The sequence below is a fragment of the Podarcis vaucheri genome (assembly GCF_965113315.1).
Source record: "Podarcis vaucheri genome assembly, chromosome: 7".
Classification (NCBI taxonomy): Eukaryota; Metazoa; Chordata; class Lepidosauria; order Squamata; family Lacertidae; genus Podarcis; species Podarcis vaucheri.
Window position 1 is genome coordinate 11,567,958 of NC_138765.1, and position 27,994 is coordinate 11,595,951.

Here is a 27,994-nt window from a genome sequence, read left to right on the forward strand (position 1 = left end):
ACCCATAATAAACAATGCATGCTTTAAAAATCTGAAAGGAGACTGGTCGCTTCCAGGCGACCTGTTTATTACACTTTCATCCTGATTTGTTTACACAAGGTTTAGACAACATGTATATTTACCGAGTATACATTCTGATTGGTTTGAGGAGAGTTTTCACAACGTCAGGTCAAGCAGTCGTCATCTCACACTTTACAAGAACATTTTCCCCATCATTTTCCTTATTGCAATAAAATCTGATTTTGGGGGGAGCAGGTCTGCTGAAAACAGCAGCCCAATCGTCTTTAGAAGTACAACCTGAATTTGAGGGCATGAGAATGAACCCGACTTGGAAGCAGCAGTAGTCTGGAAATGCCCTAGAAGTGCACGTGTGTGTGTGTGTGTGTGTGTGTGTGTGTGTGTGTGTACACAAGTTTGGACTTGAAGTTGTGGTATTCTCTGCCTCTATCACTTGAGAGTTGACACCACCTTGTGGATGTGGCTAACACAGCACCCATTCAACCAAAAAAAGCATCATGCACACACAGCTAGATTGAAATGCTAACCAAAACTAACTCTTTACCACTCGTAACACAGGCCAGATTCAACCCTGGCCTCAGAAGGTCTGGAAAAAATATATTGGACCCTTCCTTCTGAGTTTGCTCCCAAAAGGAAAAAAGAAGGCATCAGAGCAATTTACAAAAACCAGCAGCCTGCCAAACAATGACGCAGCTAGGCAAGGAATGGGACGTGGCAATGACGGCATGGGCACTGTCCAGTCAGAGCCCACGGCATGAGCACCACTGCTATTCTCACAAGGAAAGGAGGAAGTTCTTGTGATGTATCAGCAGGAGCGGGAAATAGCTGTTTCCCAGCAAAGATGCTTTGAGTGCTGAGCGATTTTCTGCTGGCAGGAGTGGCTGTCTGTGTGATGTGGTTTGTGCAGGTTGTGCCGTTCTCCTGGGAAAACCGGTACCCAGGAGTCGCTGAAAAATACAGAGGACCCACTTGGCTCTGTTGCACTGGCTTCCTTTGTCCTTAGCGGGGGAAGTCCATGCGGTTCAAGGCTGCGAGGCAAAGAGTTGCAGAGGAGCAAACCCGTCTTTCCCCCTGGGAAAAACAGGGAGCAGCAGAGTGGGTGACAACCAGTGCGATGGAAAGTTCAGTCTTGTGCGGCTGCTGCCCCCAATGGACGCAATCCAGGCTGGCGATGGGATGCCGGAGGCAGAGGGACAGGGGTACCTTCCAGTGGAGCAGATTGTGCGTGGCAGATGGCATCAGCTGTGCAAACACAAAAACGGGTTAGGCAACATCTAGCCTTCTGGCTGCTTCTGTTGGCTCTGGAGAGGGCAGAAGCTTTGGAGTCGGGTAAAGGAGGCGCTGCCTGGCCAGGAGCCCCCTAGAGAGCCAGCGTGGCTTAGTGGTTAGAGTGTTGGACTAGGACCTGGGAGATCAGGGTTCAAATCCCCACACAGCCATCATCATCATCATCATTATTATTATTATTATTATTATTATTATTATTATTATTATTAATATATATATACTAAAAAACTGCAGTGGGGCTCTCCCACCCCCTCCTCCAAGTAGCTTGGGGGGGTGTTTCAGCTGCTGCACAACGATCCTGCGAGGTAGCTGAAGCCAGAAGATGGATGCTTACCCAAGGCCACCCATAGCTGGTTGGAACAGGTTCTGCTGAAGGACTCTGTGTAACTTATGAAGCTTGCATCCTTCCACCAATGGACATTGCTCCGATAGCCTTTCAGATTTCTCCTTTCCCTCTTCCCCCCTTTCTCCTCCCACTGTCCTTTTTCATTCTGCTCTTCCATCACTAGGCGGAGCTTTGATTCAGCGCACGGGTCTCATATTCTCCTGTGATATTCATATGCCATCGGCCTAACCTTCCCTCCTCAGTCAATCAACTTCAGTCTCTGGTTGATTAATCTGCTGGCAATGTCTCTTACCGGTCTCCGCTGCCGTCTCAGCCACAATCAGCTCAGCTGCTGCTCCTCCAACGGCGAAGTTGCCAGGGTGTCCCAGAGTGCAGCTGAAGGGGGGCTGCCCTGGGGGAGACTTGGCAAGGGGCGATGAAGCATCCAGTGGCCAGAGGAGGAGGCCTGGGAAGAGAGTCAAAGAGTTAGCATCAGCTGGCCGCCAGTGATGTTTGGAACTCACAGGCAGGGCTGAATTTAGGTTAGATGAGGCCCTCAGTTACTGAGGGCAATGGGGCCCTTTATATGTCAACAACAAATCGTCACTGCTTTTGGTGTTGCAAATATGCTATATGGTAATTTATGGACCTAATACCGTAGGTATCTCAAGCCACTACCGAGGGCCTTTTCGGTAGTGGCGCCCTCCCTGTGGAATGCCCTCCCACCAGATGTCAAAGAGAACAACAACTACCAGACTTTTAGAAGACATCTGAAGGCAGCCCTGTTTAGGGAAGCTTTTAATGCTTGATGTATTACAGTATTTTAATATTTTTTTGGAATCCGCCCAGAGTGGCTGGGGAAGCCCAGCCAGATGGGCGGGGTAATAATAATAATAATAATAATAAGTTGTTGTTGTTGTTTTGCCATGCAACCCGTCCATGCAGAATGTAGGCACCCTATATATAGAAAGGAGCAAACCAGTGATATTTTAGGGAGCAGGCTAGCAGGCAGGGCTCATTGCTTACATCATAGGAGCTTATGGGGGCGTGGCATGCTCAGCTGCGGGGGGCAGAGGCGTCTCGGCTGAACTCCCGCTGAAATGTGGAGAAAATTATAAAAAAAAATAGCCTTCCTTCTGATGAAAAAGCTGGAAAATAACAAGCCCGAGAAAGTTTATGACCTAGTCTGCTTATTTGCTGGAGGAAACGCCTTGAAGGTGGATAGAGTGGGAGTGCGAGAAAGATTTATTCTCAAGTGCAGTGCATGGGAGTGAAAGGAATGGCGGCTTCGGATTCGGAGGTGGAGACTGAAACTGAGGTAATTTAATTATGAAAGAATATTATGATTATAAGAAGCTGGTAAGGTTAAGACTTAAGTTTTAAATTTTAAGGTTTATTCTATTATAGAAAGATAGGATCAAAATAGTCTAGGGTAATGTAATGACAGAATTTTATGAAACATGGAATGGAAAGGATTTGCTGGGATAATTAATAACTAGGATACAAAGGAAGGGAGGTGGAGGAAGTCTAAGAAAGAAGGCTATGACAGTTAAGGGTCTGAAAACAATGAATTTGTTTTTAAATGTTTTTGAAGGTTAGGGTTTTTTTGTATTTTTGCCACTTTTTTGTTTTCTTTTTTACACGGTGGGAAGGGGTTTGCTTTTTTCTTTTTCTTTTTACTCTGTTAATTATTTTTATTTTTTGTATTCCCTTTTGATTTTATTTTGTTTTTTTGTAATATATTGAAAACTTTAATAAGTATCTTATATAAAAAAGAAACTGAGGTAATTAAGCCTAAAGCTTTTCAAAAAGAAATTTAAAAAGACGTAGAAGTGCAGAGAACAGCATTACAAAGCATATCATGAAAGTAGTAGAAGATAAGCTCTCTAAATTGGCAGAGAAAGTAGAACTGACAGCAGAAAATGTTTTCCCCCCCTTTAATATTTTTTGGGGGCCCCCAAGAGAGTGGGGCCCTAAGCTATCGCGTGTTTAGCTTATACGTAAATCCGGCACTACTTAGAATCATAGAATCATAGAATCCTAGAGTTGGAAGAGACCACAAGGGCCATCGAGTCCAACCCCCTGCCAAGCAGGAAACACCATCAGAGCACTCCTGACATATGGTTGTCAAGCCTCTGCTTAAAGACCTCCAAAGAAGGAGACTCCACCACACTCCTTGGCAGCAAATTCCACTGTCGAACAGCTCTTACTGTCAGGAAGTTCTTCCTAATGTTTAGGTGGAATCTTCTTTCTTGTAGTTTGGATCCATTGCTCCGTGTCCGCTTCTCTGGAGCAGCAGAAAACAACCTTTCTCCCTCCTCTATGTGACATCCTTTTATATATTTGAACATGGCTATCATATCACCCCTTAACCTCCTCTTCTCCAGGCTAAACATGCCCAGCTCCCTTAGCCGTTCCTCATAAGGCACATTTATCCTTGCATTGACCCGATGACCCTTGGGGTCCCTTGCAACTCTACAATTCTACGATCCCACGTCCTGGAATTTCAAGAGAGTGCTGGGGGAAGCACCCACTCTGGGCTGCAACAAATGCCAGTCGCCATAAATGTACAATCTGCAGGGGAGAAGCAGCAAGGGGGAGGGCGTGCTTAACCCGCCTCTCCCTGCCACTTTGCAGTTTCCTGGCCTCTTCCCTCATATCCACAGAATGATGATTGCTTCTGGGAGCCTGTTGGAGGGAAAGCTCATTTGGGGGGGAAATGGTGGGTGGGGAAAGGGTAAACTCTCCTCTGCCTGGTGCTTTTTCACTGTAAATTGTTCCTCTCTGCCTCACAGAGGGGAAGCAGCAACTGGAGTCCTCTCTGCCATTTGACAGGCTCTGGGGTTAGATGGTGCCTCCAAAGTCATTCAAGCAAACGTCTACAGACTGTCCAGGACAGGGTCAGCAAACTGTGGCCTCGGGCCAGTGTCTCCAGCACCGATTGCACAGCGGGCCGGAGGGTGGGGGAGCGCGTGCCCAAATGCGTGCGTACACGTTCTTTCCAGTGCACTTACGGGTTGGAGGAGCACCGGAAATAGCTTGTGTGCATGTACACGGGCTTCCTCTGACCCGGATGTGTGCCGCAAATAACACTTGCGCATGTGCAAATAACCCTTGCGCACAGACTATTTCCGGTGCTCCTCCGACCCGGAAGTGGGCAGCCGCGCAGCACAGCGGCGGTAAGAGCGGGTGGAAGAAATTTAAAGACTATTTACAGAAGTATTGCAAAATTAATGAATGTTAGAATGATGTTTGAATGAAGTTAAGCAGTTTCTAGCTGTAATATAAAAGAATATGGAAAATTGGATTTTTAAATAGGCAAAAATTTAATGTTATAATATGCTAAGATCAAAGATCAGGATAATAAGGAGGGAAAGAAATTGCTGAATTAATTAACTGAATTGGAATACAAAAAAGGGAGGTATGAGGAGGTCAGGGAAACAAGGATATGAATGTAAGATATGGAAAGGTTGATCTTTTATTTTTATTTTTTTTACCTGTGTACTTATTCTGTATTTTTCTTGTATTTTTATTTTTGTCTTTTATTCTTGTATTTTTTGCTTTTATGCAATTCCTTTGTTTGAAACTTTAATAAATATTTATTAAAAAAAAGAGCGGGTGGCGGCAGCGGTCGCCGTGGGCCAGATAAATGAGTCCCTTGGGCCTTATCCAGCCCGCAGACCTTAGTTTGTGGACCCCTGGTCCAGGACATTCTCTGCACCTCCCACTCCACACAAAATGCAAGACTAGCCTGCTGGATGAACCCAATTGGCCCACCCAGTCCAGCCTCCCGTTCTCACAGTGGTTCTCTTTGGGGAACCCTCTAGCTCAGTGTTTCCCAGACTTGGGTCACCGGCTGTTTTCGGACTACAACTCCCACCATCCCTAGCTAGCGAGACCAGTCGTCAGGGATGATGGGAATTGTAGTCCAAAAAAGCAGCTGGAGGCCCGAGATTGGGAAACACTGAGCTAGCAGAATCCTAGCACCAGAGCCCTCTCCTGTGGTTTCCAACCACTGGGATTCAGAAGAATTGACAGAAAAACCTAAGGCCAGAAAACGTGGGATTTGTTTCCTCCTTCAGCTTGCGTCCAGCGGTGGAGGCAAGTGTATAGCCCTCATAGTTAAAGGTAAAGGGACCCCTGACCATTAGGTACCTATTTATCTACTTGCACTTTGACATGCTTTTGAACTGCTAGGTTGGCAGGAGCAGGGACCGAGCAATGGGAGCTCACCCCGTCGCAGGGATTCGAACTGCCGACCTTCTGATCAGCAAGTCCTAGGCTCTGTGGTTTAATCCCCAGCGCCACCCAGCCACCAATAGCCCTCTCTCCTCCATGAATGTGCCCCAATCACCTTTTCAAACCATCCAAGTTGGAGTTCCGCAGTTTAACTATGCACTGCGTAAAGGGAAATGCTCTTTTGCCTATCCTGACTCTTCCATCATTCAGCTTCACTAGATGCCTCTGAGTTCTGGTGTAGAGAGCGAGCGAGAGAGAGAGCGCAAAACTTAAGAACTGGGTACCACTCACCTGGTAGTCAGGACTGGGCAGGGGAATCTTCTTCTGCCTCTGCATGTTTAGCCGAGGTGGCACTGGCGGAGTTTGCAACTTGGGGGTGGCGCACGGAGGCGAGACAGCATTTGCTGCCTGGAGCTAAGGGTTGGTGCAGAAGGGGAAGGGCAGAATTAATCCAGATCTTGCCCCATAAGCTGCACTCCCCACTCCACCCTGCCCGGTATTGCACCTTCTTCTACCGACCTCTTTCTCCTGGCGGATCATGGCCAGTTCCTGAAGCACCACCTCCACGTCTTCCAAATCCCCCTCGTCCCCCTCGTCCTCCAGGCTGGCGCTGTCTTCTTTGTAGCTGAAGGCATCAATGAGGATGTCTTCGTGGCCCCAGATCTCCCGGCGACAGAAGGGGCAGGTATGAGCTTCGGAGAGCTAGGGGGCAGAGAAGGCTGCCTTAGAGTTTGCCAGGCTGGTGTCAAGGGCGGCTGTGTTCCCAAAAGGGGAGTTGGGAGGCGGAATCCTGTCCAGGTTGCTGTTAAAGGCGAATCTACATAATTCGCACACAGACCTCCCATGAAATAGGCCCTTTTCTGAATTTTGCAGCCAAGTAACATGTACCAAAAATGCTGGGATAATATGCATTTTTTAAATTGCACATATTAGTGAAAATAATGATGGAAATATAGGGTTGTGGAGTTGGAAGGGAGCTTAATAATAATAATAATAATAATAATAATAATAATAATAATAATTTGTTATTATTTATAGCCTGCCCATCTGGCTGGGTTTCTCCAGCCACTCTGGGCAGCTCCCAACAGAATTAATGATAATAATAATAATAAAAAGATGATAAAACATCAGACATTAAAACTTCCTTAAACAGGGCTGCCTTCAGATGTCTTCTAAAAGTCAGATAGTTGTTTATTTCCTTGACATCTTATGGGAGGGCATTCCACAGGGCAGGTGCCACCACCAAGAAGGCCCTCTGCCTGGTTTACTGCAACCTTGCTTCTCGCAGTGAAGGAACAGCCAGAAGGCCCTCGGCGCTGAACCTCAGTGTCCGGGCTGAATGATGGGGGGTGGAGATGCTCCTTCAGGTATACTGGACCGAGGCCGTTTAGGGCTTTAAAGGTCAGCACCAACACTTTGAATTGTGCTCGGAAATGTACAGGGCCATCTAGCAAGAATCACAGCCAATGTCCCCAAAAATCCACATTATATTAAGGAAAGCTGCATTGTGAAAATGTGCATATTATGTATAATTGCATACAAGCAAATTTGGAGAACTTCACATAAAACACTGGTGAATTTTCATGAGTTTTTTGTTTTAAATAAAGCAGTCGTGAATTGGTATGGAAATGTGGGGAACAGGATTTAAGGCTGTAAATTGAGAAACAGAGAGGAACTGATTCAGTCAGATTTGCCCCACCTTTGCCCAAAGAGGGAGGTGGTAATGGTGGCAGAAGAAAGCGCAGCAGCTGATGTGCTTTTGCAACACATGTGAACAGTGTTAAGAACTGGGAACGTCAACCAAGTGTTGCTGCATGGAGTCCTGCTGTCCCGGATTCTAATTGCTCCATTTCATTCCCTTGGGTTGTAATTCCCCCACTGTCAAGTCAGCATTCCCTGGCTGCTGAGGCTACAGAGAGACAGCATAGTGTAGTGGTTAGAGTTTCGGACTAGGACCTGGGAGGGTAAGGTAAAGGTAAAGGGACCCCTGACTATTTAGGTCCAGTCGTGACTGACTCTGGGGTTGCAGTGCTCATCTCCGCCGTTTACCTTCCCGCCGGAGTGGTACCTATTTATCTACTTGCACTGGCGTGCTTTCGAACTGCTAGGTTGGCAGGAGCAGGGACCGAGCAACGGGAGCTCACCCCGTCAGGGGGATTCGAACCGCCGACCTTCCTAGGCTCTGTGGTTTAACCCACAGCGCTACCCGTGTCCCAAGGACCTGGGAGGGACAAGGGTTCAAATCCCCACTTGGGCATGAAGCTCCCTGGGTGACCACTGCCTATCTCAGCCCAGCCTCCCTCGCAAGGGTGTTGTGGGGATCAGATGAGGAAGGGGGCTTCAATAATAATAATAATTTTATTATTTATACTCCGCCCATCTGGTTGGGTTCCCCTTGAGCTCCTTGGAGAAAGAGGTGGGAAAATATATGCAATAAATAAACAGTAAATATTGAGCACGCTCAGTCTTCACTGGGTTGAGTTTTTTGGGTGTTTTCTCTCCTTTATGGCGTTTATGGTTTCCACTCTTTTATCACCCCTTGTGAGGCTAGGGGGTAGCGACATGCCCAAATCATGCACCTAAAATTTGTGGTTGTGTGGGAATTTGAACTACGCCGTCCGTCGTTTAAATCTGACTTCCTGACTGTAAGAGACACACGGTCTCCGAGTTGGTTAAAATACGATGGGCTGGAGAATTGGTTTATGCTGCCAAACGATAAGGAGCAGCTTATCTCCGAAATGTGCTGAGGAGAATTAAGAGAGCGAGAGAGATCCTAATGAACTGGCTCATGCAAATGGGCCATTAAGCCTGATGGAACTGATAAATCCAGATGCGTGGCGGATGAACTTGTCAACTCCCTGTACTGCCGTCTCCAGTCTCAAACGATTTTCTTAATGATTTATGGAAGCTTGACGAGCGGTCCGGGGGTTAGATTACAATCTCAGGGCCGTATTTCAAAATGGAGATACGTAGATAGAGATATAAAATGAAGAAGATGCATTTGGAAATAGCAAACCAGGGATGAAGAACCTGCAGCTATGCAGACGATGGTGGACTACAGATCCCATCATCCCTGACCAGTGACCATGCTGGCTGGGGCTGATGGGAGTCGGAGTCTGGCCACAACTGGAGTTCCCCATCCTTGTACAGTGGCACCTTGGTTCTCAAATGCCTTGGTACTCAAACAACTTGGAACCCAAACACTGCAAACCCAGAAGTAAGGTTTGCGAACTTTTTTCGGAAGCCGAACGTGCTCCGTTTTGAGTGTTACGCTGAGGTCTGTGTGTTTCTGCTATTTATTTTGCATTTTTGTTTTTGCGGCTCTCTTTTTGTGACCGTGTGGAACCCAGTTCAGCTACTGATTGATGGACTGTGTGACGGCAGTACATTGTTTATTGCTTCCTTTTTATTGATCAATGGTATCGTCAGAGAGTAAAATTCATGTTAAATTGCTGTTTTAGGGGTTGTTTTTAAAAGTCTGGAATGAATTAATCCATTTTGCATTACTTTCTATGGGAAAGTGCACCTTGGTTTTGGAACGCTTTGGTTTTGGAACGGACTTCCGGAGCGGATTAAGTTTGAGAACCAAGTTACCACTGTACTGACTGGATGAACACTTAAGCAAGATGTAATCAGTATTATGGGCTGGCTGGAAGCAGAGGAATGGAAGAAGGAACCAGCTGGGGATGTGACAGTTCATCTTGTGGAGCACATCAAGGAAAACTACAACAAGGGGCTCAGCCACACCGTCCAGTCTTATGCCACTTCAAAAGGCATAGCTTCCTCCAAAGAATCCTGGGAACTTTAGTTTGCTTGCCACAGAACGACCTTGCCCTCTGACAGGTTTAACAGCCGGTCCCTCCTCCCAGGGAACTCTGGGAACTGTAGTTCTGGGAGGGGAATGGAGGCCTCCTAACAACTATCAGCACAATTCCCATAGTGATATTTTTTAAAGGTTTGTTAAGGGTGCTGAGAAGGGACGCAGGTGGCGCTGTGGGTTAAACCACAGAGCCTAGGACTTGCCGATCAGGTCAGCAGCTTGAATCCCTGCGACGGGGTGAGCTCCCATTACTCGGTCCCTGCTCCTGCCAACCTAGCAGTTCGAAAGCACATCAAAGCGCAAGTAGATAAATAGGTACCGCTCTGGCGGGAAGGTAAACGACATTTCCGTGCGCTGCTCTGGTTCGCCAGAAGCGGCTTAGTCATGCTGGCCACAAGACCCGGAAGCTGTACGCCGGCTCCCTCGGCCAATAAAGCGAGATGAGCGCTGCAATCCCAGAGTCGGTGACGACTGGACCTAATGGTCAGGGGTTCCCTTTACCTTTACCTTTACCTTTACTCCTAACTAAAGGATCATATGTGCTCCACACAATGTGTGTGTGTATTCTCTGTACAATTCAAATAATTCACTACGGTGGCATCAAGCTTTGCTAGTCAAGGGGTGGTGAAAATGCCCCATCCACTGGAAATCTTATTCATCCATACCTACGTCTTCCGAGACTGCTCTGGGCATCCCTTTACCTTAAGGGTGCTGAGAGGAGGCCCCTACTCACCTGTTGTTGTTTTTTAGTCATTTAGTCATGTCCGACTCTCTGTGACCCCCTGGACCAGAGCACGCCAGGCACTCCTGTCTTCCACTGCCTCCCACAGTTTGGTCAAACTCATGTTAGTAGCTTCGAGAACACTGTCATATTCGCCTACAGAACTAAAATTCCCAGAGTCCCCTGGGGAGAGGGACCGACAGTTAAACCACTCTGAGGAACTGTAGTTTCAGGAAGGGGAATAAGGGTCTCCAACCAACCCTCAACACCTTTTACAAACTACAGTTCCCAAGATTCTTCGGAGGGAAGCCAAGACTCTTAAAAGTGGTTCCACTTACAGATAGGTAGCCGTGTTGGTCTGCCATAGTCAAAATAAAAAAATTCCTTCCAGTAGCACCTTAAAGACCAACTAAGTTAGTTCTTGGTATGAGCTTTCGTGTGCATGCACACTTCTTAAGATACACTGAAACAGAAGTTGCCAGATCCTTCTATATAGAGAGAACGCCTTTTCCTGCAAGACCTATTGCAGTCGTTAAGAGTCGTCAACAGGCTCATCTCAGCTATCTGCCAATCTCCCATTCCCACCACCCTTCTGAGTAATACCCCTCCCCACCTTCTCTCTATATAGAAGGATCTGGCAACTTCTGTTTCAGTGTATCTGAAGAAGTGTGCATGCACACGAAAGCTCATACCAAGAACTAACTTAGTTGGTCTTTAAGGTGCTACTGGAAGGAATTTTTTTATTCTTAAAAGTGGTGTAATGCTTAACGTGGAATGGCATTAAGAGTGGCTGAGGGTCAAGGAAGGGGTGAGGAGAAAGTAAGGTGTTAGTTCACGAGAGAAGCAGCTGCTTGCATAAGGCGGCGAGGCCCAGCCCGGCAGGGCGAAGGGGCAGGTGCCTGGGAAAGGTCAGGGATGGGGCCCTCACCTGCCATGTGTTGAGGCAGCCTCGGCAGAGGAGATGGCCACAAGGCTGGATGCGGACATCTTTGTCGTTCTCGGCGCAGATCTTGCAGAGCTGGAAGGTGGAGCCCACCTGGCAGTAGAGTTCGAACTGCTCCTGTGGGAAAAGCGGAGAATGGGGCATGGGATGGTGATTTGAGAGAACAAGAGGCAGCGTCGCCTAATGGTTGGAGCGCTGCACTCGGAGACCCATGTTCCAATCCTCACTGAACCCTGAAACCGAGGTCGCTGCCTCTCAGCCTAAACTACCTCACAGGGGTGTTTGGAGGATACATTTGGGAGAGGGGAAAGCTAGGGATAGGCATGCACTGTTTCCCACCAAAGGTCTGGCGAAACGCAACGGTTTTAACCTGACATTTTAAATGGCAAAGAGGAAGAAAGTGGTGCCAGGCGGATTTCTCCAGGGAGTGGTTGGCCACAAACAAGGTGTCAATACCCAAAAGTCCCCCTATCCTGGGTGGATCTAAACACAGGAACCCCCCCCCCCCGGTGCTATAAATGTCAGAAATTAGATCATTTAAACAAAAGATTAAAAAATCTCTATGGAAAATCACATTTTAATTTTTTTCTGCTCTCTGGCACCATCTGGTGTTGCATGTTTATAGCGCATTCAAATTTCTTTACTAATGTAACTGAGTCCCCAGAAGCTGCACCTAGAAGCTGCAAATATGGGTGCTGGAAACCAGGCATTTGATGAAGGTGGGTGTGCAAGAGTTTTTTATCCTGTTGTCCCTATACTCGGAGCACTTAATTTTAAAGTCTTAGCAACCTGCTCAGGTTGGGGGAAGAAGACTTACTTGCGAGACCTGGATTCGGTTTTGGGATGACACCTCCGTCAACTCGGCCAGATCCGGATTTGCATTCTTCCCATCAGCATACAGATAGCTGCAGAAGGGGGATGGGATAGAAATTCAATCCAGGTCTCGCCTGAAGCCGAATTTAACAAATCCGCCCCTTCCCAAAAAAACACCATGTGAACTAAAACACAACAATGTGTGCAGTTATCTGAATTTTGCTCTGCAGCTCGCTCACTGAACCATGTTTGCAAATTTGCATATATTGGGATGGGGGAAAGTTTGCATAAAAATGAATACACTTTGAGCTTCTTGGACGAAAGGTGGTATAGAAATATAAAGAAATAATATAAATTGGACTAGTGCAATGCGCTCTATGTGGGGCTACCTCTGAAGGTGACCCGGAAACTACAACTAATCCAGAAGGTGGCAGCTAGACTGGTGACTGGGAGCGGCCACCGAGACCACATAACACCGGTCTTGAAAGACCTACATTGGCTCCCAGTACGTTTCCAAGCACAATTCTAAGTGTTGGTGCTGACCTTTAAAGCCCTAAACGGCCTCGGTCTAGTATACCTGAAGGAGCGTCTCCACCCCCATAATTCTGCCCGGACACTGAGGTCCACTGCCAAGGGCCTTCTGGTGGTTCCCTCGCTGTGAGAAGCCAAGTTACAGGGGACCAGGCAGAGGGCCTTCTCGGTAGTGGCACCCGCCCAGTGGAACGCCCTCCCATCAGATGTCAAAGAGAACAACAACTACCAGACTTTTAGAAGACATCTGAAGGCAGCCCTGTTTAGGGAAGCTTTTGTTTAATAGATTATTGTATTTTAATATTTTGTTGGAAGCTGCCCACAGTGGCTGAGGAAATCCATATAAATATAAATATAAATTATTTATTTATTAATAATAATAATAATAATAATAATAATAATAATAATATAAAATTAGTAACAATAATAGAACACCTGCAACTCCGGCCCCACCACGGCCCCACCGCCAATCCCCATCACCTACAAGCCCTCCTTGCGTCCGTCAATCAGCGCCTGGAAGAGGGGCTTGTTCTGTGGGATGGTTTGCAAGATGCTCCCGTCTTCCGTCACGTAGCCGATGGCCCACTGGCCCAGCCGGGTGCAGCTCAGGCGGAAAATATAGCTGAGATGGAGAGAGATCCAGCGAGAGGTCAATAGCCTGGCAATACAGCAGTAAGAACTGGCGGCATAAACGGAATGGCGGTTCTCAAACTGGGGTGGAAGAGACCTGGAAGGGGGTGGATTGGGGAGTTTCACAGAGGGAGGCGATCTAGAAGCATTTTTAGCTGGGAGCATTTAAGTGGTAGCTGGCGGGGGGGGGGCATTGGCTGGCATCTGCTAGGGGTCCTCAGAAAACTCCCTGATACCAAGTCAGAGCCTTTGTCCACCTAGCTCAGTGTTGCGCAAACTGTGCGGCAGAATGTCTGCAGGACCTCTCGGGGGGGGGGGGAGGAGCATGGCTCAGTGGTTAGGGCAACTGCCTTGCAGATTTCAGCCTATGACACCGATCGTGGTCCGACCGTACTGGCTGCCAATTAGTTTCCGGGCCCAATTCAAAGTGCTGGTTTTGACCTATAAAGCCTTAAAAGGCTCAGGACCGCAATATCTCAAGGACCGCCTCTTTCCATATGAACCTACCCGGACCCTGGGATCATCTTTCAAGGCCCTCCTTCGTGTGCCTCCGCCTCGAGAGGTTCAGAGGGTGGCAACACAAGAACGGGGCCTTCTCTGCAGTGGCTCCCTGTCTGTGGAAGGCTCTCCCCAGGGAAGTTTCACCTGGCGCCTTCATTTTATACCTTTAGGTGCCAGGCGAAAACGTTCCTTTTTAATCAGGCCTTTGGCTGATCTGATTGACATCCTACGCCCTTTTAAAATGTGGTTTTTTGGGGGGAGGGGCGTTGTTTTTATTTTGATTATATATTTTGGGCTTTTGTATTTTGATTTTGTTCTTTGAATTGCCCTGAGGACCTTTGGGTATAGGGCAGAATAATAATAGTAATAATAATAATAATAATAATAATAATAATAATAATAATGAGTTGCCCCTGGATGAAATGCAAAACAGCCGCTGCCAATCAGTGTACACAATGCTAGATGGATCAATGTTCCAATTTGATTTAAGGAAATTTTCCTGTGTTCCAAGTAGTAGTCTACCTGGAGCTGCCACAAATTGAACCCGGGACTTTTGACTTGCAAAGAAGGTGCTCTAACCACTGAGCAGTAATGTCCTTGCTTGGGGTTGGACAGCCACACCTCGTCCTCCTCCCTTTGCTCGCTGAAGGTGCCTCGGCTGTCAAGGGATTCCAGAGCAAGGCAGGATTTTAGATTTGGGCAATTAGAGCACATTGTTGTTTAGTTGTTTAGTTGTGTCCGACTCTTCCTGACCCCATGGACCAGAGCACGCTAGGCACTCCTATCTTCCACTGCCTCCCGCAGCTTGGTCAAACTCATGCTGGTAGCTTCGAGAACACTGTCCAACCATCTCGTCCTCTGTCGTCCCCTTCTCCTTGTGCCTTCAATCTTTCCTAACACCAGGGTCTTTTCCAGGGAGTCTTCTCTTCTCATGAGGTAGCCAAAGTATTGGAGCCTCAGCTTCAGGATCTGTCCTTCCAGTGAGCACTCAGGGCTGATTTCCTTCAGAATGGAGAGGTTGGATCTTCTTGCAGTCCATGGGACTCTCAAGAGTCTCCTCCAGCACCATAATTCAAAAGCATCAATTATTCAGCAATCAGCCTTCTTTATGGTCCAGCTCTCACTTCCATACATCACTACTGGGAAAACTGTCCATCTTGGGTTCCCTGCTCGGCATAGTTCATAGCTTCTCTGAGTTATTCAAGCCCCTTCGCCACGGCAAGGCAGTGATCCATGAAGAGGTAGAGCACATTAGATTTGGGCAATTAGAGCACATTTGGGCAATCTGTTGCCCCAGTGCAATTAATCCTCCACCACCGGTCCCCAAACCCCCAAAACAACACTGGACTTTTGAGGTTAAGGAAAGCAACGAGGAAAAATGCTAGATGAATGAACGATCAGCAGGAAATAGTGTCAATATCTCACAATTTGTGTAAATATCCCACAAAGAGCCCAGGAATGCACACAATGTGAAGTTCTCGAAACCTTAAGTTGCGTTTTCCTCGATGTGACAGAACTTGCTCTGCATTATCTCAAACCCCAAACCTCTTGTGTTTTCCAGTGTTCCTAAACGGTTAGATGGGGAGCATAAAGAACCACAACTCCTCAGTGTTGCTCCTGGATCTCCTCTCCAGGGTGACCCTAGGAGCCTGTCCTCGGTGGCCGACTCATCCATAGCTGTCAACTTACAGAGTTGAAAATAAGGGACCAGCAGCCTCAAAAATAAGGGATCAGCAGCCAAATTAAGTGATTTTCAGAGCACAGGTATGTTCAACTTCTGAGCCCCTCCGAGCCAAAGGCAAAAAGCCCAGCCAGCAGCCAAATGAAGCCACCACACTCCTTGGCAGCAAATTCCACTGTCAAACAGCTCTTACTGTCAGGAAGTTCTTCCTAATGTTTAGGTGGAATCTTCTTTCTTGTAGTTTGGATCCATTGATCCGTGTCCGCTTCTCTGGAGCAGCAGAAAACAACCTTTCTCCCTCCTCCATATGACATCCTTTTATATATTTGAACATGGCTATCATATCACCCCTTAACCTCCTCTTCTCTAGGCTAAACATGCCCAGCTCCCTTAGCCGTTCCTCATAAGGCATCGTTTCCAGACCTTTGACCATTTTGGTTGCCCTCCTCTGGACACGTTCCAGTTTGTCAGTGTCCTTCTTGAACTGTGGTGCCCAGAACTGGACACAGTACTCCAGGTGAGGTCTGACCAGAGCAGAATGCAGTGGCACTATTACTTCCCTTGATCTAGATGCTATACTCCTATTGATGCAGCCCAGAATTGCATTGGCCTTTTTAGCTGCCGCGTCACACTGTTGGCTCATGTCAAGTTTGTGGTTCCAATCAGCACAAAGGATAAGAAGACTTCTTAGTGGTTGGAAATCTCCCCATTCATTCTGGCTGAGCGCCTCCAGGAAGCTAGAGGCAGGGACCCCATTGCAGACAGAGAAATGGGACCTTGGCCCTCCTGTGACCCCAGACCACTACACCTCGGCCCACCAGCGTATCAGGAATGAATGCTGAAATATGTTGAAATATACATTTTTTTAAAAACCAGAAGCATTTTTACTTGGTATTATAGGTCAGGACATTAATAGGCAAGATGTTAAATTGTTCTTATATGCAACAGCAGCGGCAAGAGTATTGTTAGCCCGAAATGGAAACAAGAAGAAATTCCGACGAAAGAAGAATGGCAGACGAAATTAATGGACTATGCAGAGTTGGACAAAATGACAGGAAGGATTCGAAACCTGCGGGACCAGAGATTTACAGAAGATTGGAAGTAGTATATGAATTATTTGAAGAGCAACTGTAATCAACAAGTTACGCTAGTAGGACTACAAGAAGTTTTGTAAGGAGAAATATACGAAGTGTTACAAAGTAGAAAAAGATAGAGATATTGGTTATGAGTTTGAAATGTAATAGGGAAGATAAGAAATGCACACTGAGAGATTAGATTGGAAAATATTCAGACAGGATTGATGGAAGTCAAAAATTTGAATAATATGTAAAAGTATGTTTAATTACTGTTGAAAATGATATGTTAAAAAAACTAATTATATATATATATATGTTGGTCTTTAAGGTGCTACTGGAAGGAAATTTTTTATTTTGACTATGGCAGACCAACACGGCTACCTATCTGTAACTGCGGGAAAGACGCTCCTTATTGTATAACTGCCCCATAAACAAACCGGAACAAAGGCTTGAGAAAGAACGGAGCTGGTCTAACCGCCGCATACACTTTGTGCAAGCGAACCGGAATAAAAACTGGAGGGTCCTTGAGAAAACCAGTTCTTAAGTGAGGCAAGGAGGCCTGCTCGGGTAGAACCACTCGGGGGCGCCATCTTACCTGCCGGGCTTATTGGTGTAAGCCTGCAGGCGTGCCTTCACTTCGTCGTAGGTGAGGAAAGCCATGTATCCTGGGTGCGTGACCGCGAGGTACGTCCAGTTCTTGAGCAATGTCGGCCAAGGCTGCAAGGGAGGGAGCAGAGAGAGGCATCAGCAAGCGACCGGGAGCCATTATAAATGTAAGAGAGGGGAGTGGAGGACCTGTTTCAGCCTGAGGGCCAAATCCCCTTCTGGATAAAGCTTCCAGGGGCCGTATGCCGGTGGTGGGTGGGGCCATGGGCAAAGTGGGCAGAGCAACAGATGCAAATTTCCCCTTCTGGAGTAGGCTTATATCTACACTCACATAGTCCTCTGTCCAGGTATTATTAAGGGGCAAAAGCACTCACAGAGGGTGCAAAGCAGGGAGTGTGACTAGGGAGGAGGAGCAGCCCTGAAAGAGGTAACAATAATTCGTTACAGAATTAGGGATAAAAATTTATGAGTAGAGGTAAGTTTATGTTAGTCCCTAGTCGGATTTGGCGTGGAAGTCTTAGTTTCAATCACTGAAGAGAAGTCAGAAGTCAGATTCGACATGAAGGTCTTAGTTTCAAACATAGAGCAGAAGTCAGAAGTCAATTATGGATTAGAAACCAGGACAGGGCCCTGTTTCGATGTATGCACTTTCATCAGCAGGAAGTATCAAATATTACATGAAAATTCATTTAAATTCTAAATTATCATAAATTGTAAAACAGTCATAAATTATAAAACAGTATTATATAACATTTGGTTCCTTACCCAATTTTTAAAGGGTCGTGTAAGTTTATAACAGGATATATTTATCCGAAAGTCTTCAAACTTACCTCTACTCATAAACTTGTATCCCTAATTCTGTAGCGAATTATTGTGTTATACATATCTTTATGAGTTTGACTTTGTAATCTCTGTTAGAGTTTGTAACCTCTATTTGAGTTTGTAATCTTTGTCAGAATACAGTGGTGCCCCGCAAGACGAATGCCTCGCAAGACGGAAAACCGCTAGACGAAAGAGTTTTCCGTTTTGGAGGTGCTTCGCAAAACGAATTTCCTATGGCCTTGCTTCGCAAGACGACAATGTCTTGTGAGTTCCTGCTGGTTTTTTCCCCTTTCCCCCCTTTTTCTAAGCCGCTAAGCCGCTTATCAGCTGATCCGATCAGCAGATAAGCCGCTAAAAGCCGCTAATAGTGCTAATCCGCTAATCCGTCAATGGGCTTGCTTCGCAAGACGAAAAAACCGCTAGACGAAGAGAATCACAGAACGGATTCTTTTCGTCTTGCGAGGCACCACTGTACATACTTTTGAATGGATTAGTTTTTGTTACTATTGACTATTGATCTGTGAGCAGGGACCACTCCCACTACTGAAACTTACATTGGTCTGAGTTCTTGGAGTGCTTTTTTCTTGCCATCTCAGAATGCAGGACGCAGTATTTGGGAGGCAGGGCAAACTGACTTGCAGGAAGCTTTCGGCGAGAGCTTTGCAAATGGGTCAGAGGGCTGCCGGCTCCACCTGACAAACAACCGGCTGCCTCCTTCACGACATCCGTCCCCCCCTTCCTCCACACCCCTCCATGGAAGATCTTTGTCTTGTGTGCACCGTTTGCGTTTTTCGCGCCTCTTGCAAGGAGAGCTGCTGACCACAGGGCAGGATGTGGCTGGTGTGCGTCCATCGCTCGCTCAAGGCTGCCAGGCGTGGGTGGTGATAGCAGAGGGGGGTCAGCAGAGGTGGGCGAGAAGCCAAAATTTCCATCTCTTGGCTCGGTTTAATTTCGCAAAGGTGCAGGGAGGAAGTGCGTTCAGGTTGTTTTTTAAAAGCAAAAACACCTCCCCTCACTGAACAGGCAACACAACAGAATATATGGGCCATGTTCCCTCTAATAGCAAACTTGGGGGGTGTTGCATGACAACGGGAAATGGAGAAAAAATAGGACCACCAAGAGCAGTTTCCCTAAAATTAGCCCTGGCGTTCCTCTGATTCATATCATCAGCCCCCATTTTCCGTGTTTGCACCCCCTAAATTCCCATTCTGGTTTTTTTAAAAATATATATATACCATTATATTATTGTCTTCTTGGTTTTATAATGTATTTTTGTTTCATTATTTTTTTTTGTTTCACTATCGTACACCATTTGGAGTTTGGCTTTTTTTAAATGCTAAGCAGTTTATAAATGCTTTAAAATAAAACAAATACATTTCAGTGCCCAAGTATTCCAACTTATTGCTTATTTTGAATGTGAGGAGTCAAAGGAGAGCAAAACGTTTCATTTTCAGTGTTAAGCTTCCTCCCCCCTGTCCAGGGAGGGATAACAGATATCCATGTTAAGAGTGTTTGTTTTTATTTCATAGGCTTTCTATTATATCAAAAGCCTGGAATGTATTACTGCTGTCTACACCCTCCACACCCAATTCTTTGTCCCTGCTTCAATATTTTGCAAAATGACCTGTACCTGAGAGTGGATGCCAGGCCAAGACTGGCCCATAGAAGGAAGAAGCCACAGCCAAAGAAGATAAAGAAGATTGGTAAAATAATCTACTGAACTACTCAGGACATATTAGACAATATGAAACCCAAAAGGATATTGGTTTTTTTCCTTTCTTTTTTTTTAAACAAGGGAAATGTTTAAAGCATAACCTCGTGAGCTTTGTGTATAGGTTCTTACATTAGTTGAACTTTTAAAAGTCACTTGTAATAAGATGAACAAGGTTAAAAAATTAGATTATTAAGAATGTAAGATTTTAAGGACGTGCATGAGTAAGAGTAAAATAAAGGAGGGGGAGTGGAGGGTAGTCAATTAAGATTTATGGTTGAAATTGTTAATTGTGAATATTATTATTGGGTTTTTTATTGTTTTTATTTTTGGAAAATTAATAAAATGTTATAAAAAAAGATATTTCACAAAACGATGATTCCATTTTGCGTTTGATTTTGTATTTTGATAAAGCAGTAAATAAATATAAAATAAACAGATTTCTGTTTTCCCTCCCCAAGTATTCCGATTTTGCTTCTTTTGAAGGTGAAGAGGGCAAGACGTTTCGTTTTCAGGGTTAAAACCAACTCCCGGGTCCCACCAACTCCCCAGGTGTACCTGAAAGAGGCGGGTGAAAATGTCAAACTCGAATACGGAGATGTGCCCATTGCAGGTGAGGTCGATGGTGGATCTCAGGGCTAAGGCCATTGGGCCGGGATCCACAGGGTGGACCCGATCGAGTCCTTCCCGAAATTCAGACCAGGATACGATGCTCCTGCAGAGAAACGAAAGGGTGAGGCCAAACTCAGAGTAAGGAGGGTCACTGGCTGTTAAGTTGTGGATGAACATATCAGACATCACAGCGATTCTTCAAACAGCTCTTGTTTATTCACAGGCCAGGACAGAACTGAACTGAAGGGTTCAGTCAGCCTGCTTATATAGAGCTCCAGTACAACGTAACTGTAACAATTTTCTAAAACTATCCAATCACTGAACGTCACTTTCGATCCCTTATTTGCCTAACTATCTACAGTATCCCCCCCTGCTGGCCCAGGGTGAGAACTTCAGTACATAACACTGGCCAATTGGAACATGCCCAGACGAGGGCAACCAGGGGTAGCAAGAGAATGAATGAAACACCATTCATTCAAAGCACTACGAAGCCACTTTCATAGACATGGCTTCCCCCCAAAGAATTCTGGGAGCCACAGACTGTGGAGGGAGTTACAATCCCCAGAGTGGTTTAGCATTCAATCCCTCCTCACAAGGAAATTCTGGGAACTGTAGGTCTGTGAGGGGAACCGGGGTTCTCCTAAAACAGTGGTTCTCAACCTGTGAGTCCCCAGATGTTGTTGGACTACAGCTTCCATCACCCCTGAGCTCTGGCCTTGCCAGCTAGGGATGATGGGAGTTGTAGTCCAACAAAATCTGGGGACCCTCAGGTTGAGAAAGGCTAAAAACTCCCAGAGCCCTACAGCTCCCAGAATTCTTTGGGGGGAAGCCATGACTGTTTAAAGTGGCATCGCGGTGCTTTAAAATTGAATGATGCCAAGGATGGTGATGGGTATTTAAAATTCTGCAATTCACAATTTCTCCCCTAAAGGACGTCAGAAAACGTCATCAAAATCTAATAACAAACTTGCACAACAACTCAATAACAGGTCTGATTTCTGAAGGGCTTTTGAAAATGACCCAGCACACGGATTTATATCTCTAAGATTCTGCCCCATAGGGCTCAACAACAACAACAACAAAAATCAAGCTGGGCCCCAGAGTTTCAAATTGGGACCCCCTGGCTGGCCCCGAGTCTCAAAGTTGCTGGGCCTGAGTTGCCCTGCCCTTGCATGAAGTCTTGGGTTTGCAATTTGGGGAGAGGGGAGACTGCCCGCTGGGGGGTGGTCAGGCTGGGGAGGCCCCCTAGATTTAGAGGCCCTAGGCTTCAGCCTACTTAGCCTATACATAAATCCGGCACTGCTCCATATTGCTCAGTTGTTGGGTTTGTTTGCAGATATATTCTGCAATATAAAGGTAAAGGTAAAGGGACCGCTGACCATTAGGTCCAGTTGTGAACGACTCTGGGGTTGCAGCACTCATCTCGCTGTATTGGCTGAGGGAGCCAGCGTACAGCTTCTGGGTCATGTGGCCAGCATGACTAAGCCGCTTCTGGCGAACCAGAGCAGCGCACGGAAACGCCATTTACCTTCCCACCGGAGTGGTACCTATTGATCTACTTGCACTGTTGTGCTTTCAAACTGCTAGGTTGGCAGGAGCAGGGACCGAGCAACAGGAGCTCACCCCGTCGTGGGGATTCAAACTGCCGTCCTTCCGTTCGGCAAGCCCTAGGCTCATTGGTTTAGACCACAGCACCACCCATGTCCCAGTATATTATTAGTGAAAGAACAATTAAGAAGACGTATATGAATAGTGAAATAATTATTAAGCTCTAACTTAAAATGATTTTTATTCATAACAAACTTAATAATGTAAACCCATTGGCATTTGGCAATAACAAAAGTTCCTTTAGAAACACAATTTACAAAGACTTACAATCTAGTCTCAAGAAACTTACTATAACTTGTAATACTGATAGGTGTAATATATGATGCAAACTATTAATAATGATAAATAGTAGAACGTAGGTGCCCTATATATAGAAATGAGCAAACCAGTGATATTTTAGGGATTAGGCTAGCAGGCGGGGCCCATTTCTTACATCCTAGGAGCCTACACAACACAAAAAAATGTTGCTGTATGTAGGTTTTATTTGTTTTGTTTTTGTCTTATATTTTGAAAATGTACATCCAGGTTTTTTCCCCTTTAATTTTTTGGAGCCCCCCCAAGATTGTGGGGCCCTAAGCTATAGCTTGTTTAGCTTATACGGGTGGCGCTGTGGGTTAAACCACAGAGCCTAGGACTTGCTGATAAGAAGGTCGGCGGTTCAAATCCCCGCGACGGAGTAAGCGCCCTTTGCTTGGTCCCTGCTCCTGCCAACTTAGCAGTTTGAAAGCACACCAGTACAAGTAGATAAATAGGTACCTCTCCGGTGGGAAGACAAACGGGGTTTCCGTGCACTGCTCTGGTTCGCCAGAACCGGCTTAGTCATGCTGACCACATGACCCGGAAGCTGTACGCCGGCTCCCTCGGCCAGTAAAGTGAGATAAGCGCCGCAACCCCAGAGTCAGCCACGACTGGACCTAATGGTCAGGGGTCCCTTTACCTTTTTAAATCCGGCACTGGTGTGTTGAAGTAGAAAGAGTAGGATGTTTGGGTGTGCTGTTGTACCAAGCCCAAGCGACCCGCAGGGAAGGTCCTACCTTGAACCCCACGTCTCCCTCCAGAAGGTCTGGGCCTCGGGCTTGCTGAGCTGGTAGGTGCCTCCGCGATCTTGTCCGTCGGGGAACAAAGCCTGCAGTTCGGCCAACATGTGGCTAAAGATCAGGGACAGCTTGGTGAGATTCCTCCTGCAGCGAGAGAAGGGGAAGTGGGGAAGGCCAGTCAATCAATCAATCACTCACTCACAACTGGCCTTAGCTGTAGGCACAAATGATAATCATTTACCAGCGGTGCCCCGGGAGGCAATTTTTACAAGCACACGCAACACACCGAAGAATCGGCACAGCAGGTGTGAAATATAAAGCCATTTCCTGCTTCTCACAATACAGCGGTACCTCAGGTTAAGAACTTAATTCGTTCTGGAGGTCCGTTCTTAACCTGAAGCTATTCTTAACCTGAGGTACCACTTTAGCTAATGGGGCCTCCTGCTGCCGCCACACGATTTCTGTTCTCATCCTGAAGCAAGGTTGTTAATCCAAGGTACTATTTCTAGGTTAGCGGAGTCTGCAACCTGAAGCGTCTGTAACCCGAGGTACCACTGTAATTTATCTGAAATAAATGTTGGCGGCTGTGGGCTCTCCTTCACTGGAGGTTTGTAAGCAGAGGCTGGATGGGCACCTCTCATGCATACTTCAGTCGATATCCCTGCATCGCAGGGGGTTGGACGCCATTCATAAAAACCACACCGTGTAGTAATGAGCCTCATCTTGCTAATAATAGAATTCAACAGCACGGGCTTTGAACGGATTACCCTTCAGGTTTCACAACAGCAAAGCTTCACCGGTTGGATTTCGAACTGTGCCTCTGTCAAAGCCACGACCGGGACAGAAGGAGCAACCTTGCAGTCAGGCATTAGGGCTTGTTTTTTTGCGTGGGACAGGGGGGAAATGTGGAAAAGATACGGGTTGTCGTTTAACAGCAGAACAGGCAGAAATATAACAGGTGAAGCGCTTTCCTCCTCGATGCCTCTGGGGGCTTGTGCATTAGGTTTATGTGGCGGTGGGAAAGGCTGGGTGGGTGGCTTCAGCGGGGTCCAAACAGGGTTGCCGAACGGCCAGGAAAAAAGCCAGGGCTGACCTGCTCCTGTTCCTTTAACAGCAGGCTGCCATGAGGGAATGAGACAAAGGGACATTATCTGCAGATTGCTGTAGATCGAAAGGCTGCAGCTCATGGGTTCAAAAGGCAGCAAGAAACTTTCATTCGTAAGGTCCAATTGTGGCCTTATAAAACAGGAGGGGAGAGGCCCTGGTTACTAAGCAACCGGCTGATAAATGAGGAAACAGAGCTCACTGTGGCCGCAGGTGGGTGGGTGGGGAAAAAATGGCCAACTCTGTTCTCTTTCACCTGCTCCTGTGCTGCTATCAGTCCCGTGATCTGCACACCTTAGCATGAAATAATTCCCTGACGAATTTTGCAGTCAAGTTGTTAAACCAGCTGTACACTTCTGAAAGGAATCATGGGAACTGTAGCTCACCTCCCCCAAAAAACTACAGTTCCCAGCACCCTAAAGAAACCGCAGTTCCCAGGATTCTTTGGTTGTGTGTGTGAAAATTTAAATGTACCCAGCCCGCCATGCCCCCCCCCCAATTCACCACCCTGGTTGCCATTTCTGCCAAAGCATCTAAATTAAAATTCGTCAGCGCCCCTCTTGGAGGGAGAATTTTTTAAAAATGCAGCCCCCCTTAAATGATTGGATTTAAGATATGTACAAAAACTCACTATGCGCGAACAGGTTGCGTGCAAACTTAGGCATGCCATGAACAAATTTAACGATATTTGGATTTCGTTTTTATACATACCATAAGGTCTGGTTAACTACAATAAGAATTTCTCCTCTCTTTTTTTGGTAATGTTGTTGTCCTGCTTTGTTTTCTACATGGGTACTATTTCATGCTTCTTTTGTGTGTCATACTTTACCCTGTGCACTCACAATTTTGTACTTTTCTTGTTTTTCAGTGAATAATATAAAACAAAAAACCACCACTCCTCCACTCCTCCACTCCTTCTTGCATATAAGGCTCATAGGTCCAAGATTCCCTTCTGTTCTGCCTTCTCAGGATTTACAGGCGCAGTCCAGATTCTCCTGACCTGGTGTTCAAAAATGTCTTCTATGTAGGCACAGAAATGTGCCACCTCTGCTCACACTGGTTGCAACGTTTCACAGCCTAAGACAGCCCCAGGGACTAAATGATATTGATCTACCCCAGCTTTCGAGGTGTACTTGATTTTAAATTAACCACAGCCCTTATTGCAACTTTTAATCCAGGACTTTCACACCTGAGATGCGTGCTTTCAAGGCCCACCCTATTCCTGTGATTGCAATCTGCTTTAAGCGTTTTTTATTTTAAATTGCTGTATCCCACCTGGGAGCTGCTGGTGAAGGGAAGGTAATAAATGTAATAATTATTACTAGCAAAAATGATAATTGCCCGTGTTTTACCACGGCAGAAACTCAGTTTCCCTTAACAGCTGCCGTGTGGCAGGCAGGAATCCAACAGATGCAGCTTTTTCTTGAACCTGTGCTGCTTGGAACAAACTGCCCTGGTCATATTGTTCAGTAGAATACGAGAATTGTAGAGTTGGAAGGTACCACAAGGGTCATCTAGTCTAACCCCGTGCAATGCAGGAATCTTTCGCCCAACGTGGGGCTCGAAGCCACAATCCTGAGATTAAGAGTCTCATGCTCTACCTATTGAGCCAAAGCCAGGTTGTTATTTCATAGGGTTTTTGCCATGAAAGAAGCTGGCAATAGAAACAGTGTTGCCTTATCCCAGAGCACCAGCAGGGTTGCTAGTTTGTAAAACTCCTTCTGGCCAGAAACCTGGGCTTTAGCCAGGCAGAAACCTAACAGGTGTAGCCTTCCACCGGCATGCTTGCAACCTGGGAAGGAAGGGAGGCGAAAAGTGTGCCCTTGCATCTAGATCTGGGGGAGCCACTGGGGTGATCTCTCGATGTTGCTGAATGACAGCTGCCGCCATCCCTGACCATTGGGCATGCTGGCTGGTGCTGATGGGAGCTGCAGTTCAGAAATGCCAGATTAATCCATACTTTGGGGTGGTGGTCTTTAGCTTTGTCAAATTGGAGGGACCCCACAGCACTAACTATTTCCCCAAAATGTGTGCTATTCTGTCAGAAAACAGAAATAATGAACTTTCCCATTTGCAAGCTCACAAGCCGGCTGAAACATAATTGGGCAGCACCATACCCTCCAAGCTTTCTCTGATGAAAACAGGGACATCCTATTCAACAACAACAACAACATTTATACTCTGCCCATCTGAATGGGTTGCCCCAGGCGCTCTGGGTGGCTTCCAACATATATGAAAACATAACAAAACATTAAAAAACCTTCCCTATACAGGACTGCCTTCAGATGTCTTCTGAAAGTTGTATATTTACTTATCTCCTTGCCTGGGGGATCACATAACTTCATACCCTACAACATTTCTCCGATGAAAATAGGGACGTCCTAAGGAAAAGCGGGGCATTCTGGGATCAAATCAGAAACCGGGACGTCTTCTCTAAATCTGGGACTGTCCCTGGGAAATGGGGACACTTGGCTAGCTTGCAATATTTGAAAACATAGCTCATTATTGTTGTTGTTTTAGAGACCCTGCACAATCGGAGGCCCTAAAGCATCATAGAGTTTAGCTCGCTCGCAAATCCAGCACTGGTGACCACCCTTGTCCCAGAAAATGGTGGCAGCCTAGCAAGATGTTGCAGAACCTAGGATAGTTCTATTGGCAAAGCGTGAGACTCTCAATGTCAGGGTCGTGGGCCCTAGCCCCACGTTGAGCAAAAAATTCCTGCATTGCAGGGGTTTGGACGAGATGAGGCTTGTGGTCCCTTCCAACGCTACAATTCTATGATTTTACTATTCGCCCTCTTTAACGTGCAAAGATTTGACCTGTTTCTTGACATTTACCTGGCCGCCGTGCCCTCCTGGAAGATTTGCTCCTTCTCCCTCTTGAAGAGCCTGGTGGCTTGCTTGATCTTCTCCAGCAGGTTGGCGAGGAAGACCCGAAAGTAGGTTTCTTCCCAGAGCTGGGCCAAACCTGCCCCGTAGTGTTCCCGAACAAGCCTGAGGTGTTGGTGCGTCTGGGGCAGGAGGTAGGGCAGGTGAGGGGGGCTGTTGCGGAGGCCCAGGCGAGGCTGCCCCACCAGGTGCTGCAACTTCGCCAAGCCCTGCAGAGCTTTCTCTAGAGTGCGATGGGCCGAAATCCAGCGAGGCAGCCGGGACGGCCCGGGAAGCGTCTCCATGGCAGTCGAGGGGAGGAAAGGAATCGGAGAGAGGCGAGGCCCAGCCTTTGCCGGAGTTCGCCAGTGCCAGCCTCGGAGCCAGGCTAGCAAGTTTCTGAGCGGGCGCTGCCTTGCGTCACGCAGAAAAGCAGGGAGGAAGGAGGAAAGGTAGAGAAATAAAGAGAGCCAAAGAGCAGGGCTGAGACTGGAGGGGAGGAAAAAAAACCTCTGACAAACCCCTGAAAAGGAAACAACAAACAGCGCTGGAGAGCGAGCGAGGCCTTGACAACACACCACAGGGCTGGCCACAAGACACAGGGGAGAGTTTTGCAGCAGGAGTGGACAAGCTGATGCCTGCGCCGAGCAGGCTTGTTCGTCTGCCTCAGGGCATCACACACACACCCTCAGCACCCCCCACACACGCAAAAGTGCTCCAGTTATTCACCTCCTGCTGCCGCTGAATATTTACGGGCTGCATATTGTGCACTGGGCGTTGTTGCGCAGGCCGCAGCAGGGGTGTGGCAGCTCTCTCTCTCCCCCCCCCCAGGGCCGCATTCGCTCCTGCGCAAGCTTCCGAGGGCCGCGTGCATACCCTCCGACATTTCTCCGGTGGAAATAAGGGATGTCCCTGAGAGGAAACGCAACACGAAAAGTGAATAATTGGAATGGGCCATATTTCAAGAACACCTCAAAAAGTACACGGGTAATGTGAATCTCCTGGCAGACGCAGAATGGATCTTGAAAACGTATAGAAAACA

At 46.8% G+C, this 27,994-nt stretch overlaps 1 protein-coding gene across 1 annotated transcript; it reads right to left on the minus strand.

Moving 5' to 3' along the window:
* Window positions 1–22: 22 nt before the first annotated feature.
* Window positions 23–27,994, minus strand: CBLC (Cbl proto-oncogene C). Its single transcript, XM_082231174.1, has 11 exons — window positions 26,923–27,994; window positions 22,979–23,125; window positions 20,283–20,439; window positions 17,181–17,302; window positions 13,182–13,319; window positions 12,171–12,258; window positions 11,339–11,470; window positions 6,389–6,571; window positions 6,161–6,283; window positions 1,944–2,096; window positions 23–1,260 (listed from the first exon to the last, which is right to left on the minus strand). The coding sequence occupies exons 1-10, from the start codon at window positions 27,255–27,257 to the stop codon at window positions 1,971–1,973; spliced, it is 1,551 nt and encodes a 516-aa protein (XP_082087300.1). The 5' UTR covers window positions 27,258–27,994; the 3' UTR covers window positions 23–1,260; window positions 1,944–1,970.

Coding starts and splice junctions, on each gene's coding strand:
- CBLC (XM_082231174.1), bottom strand. CDS start 27,257: ATGGAGACGCTTCCCGGGCCGTCCCGGCTGCCTCGCTGGATTTCGGCC. Junction 6,284..6,388: donor TGATCCGCCAGGAGAAAGAG/GTCGGTAGAAGA, acceptor ACCAACCCTTAG/CTCCAGGCAGCAAATGCTGT. Junction 2,097..6,160: donor TGCCCAGTCCTGACTACCAG/GTGAGTGGTACC, acceptor CTCTCTTCCCAG/GCCTCCTCCTCTGGCCACTG.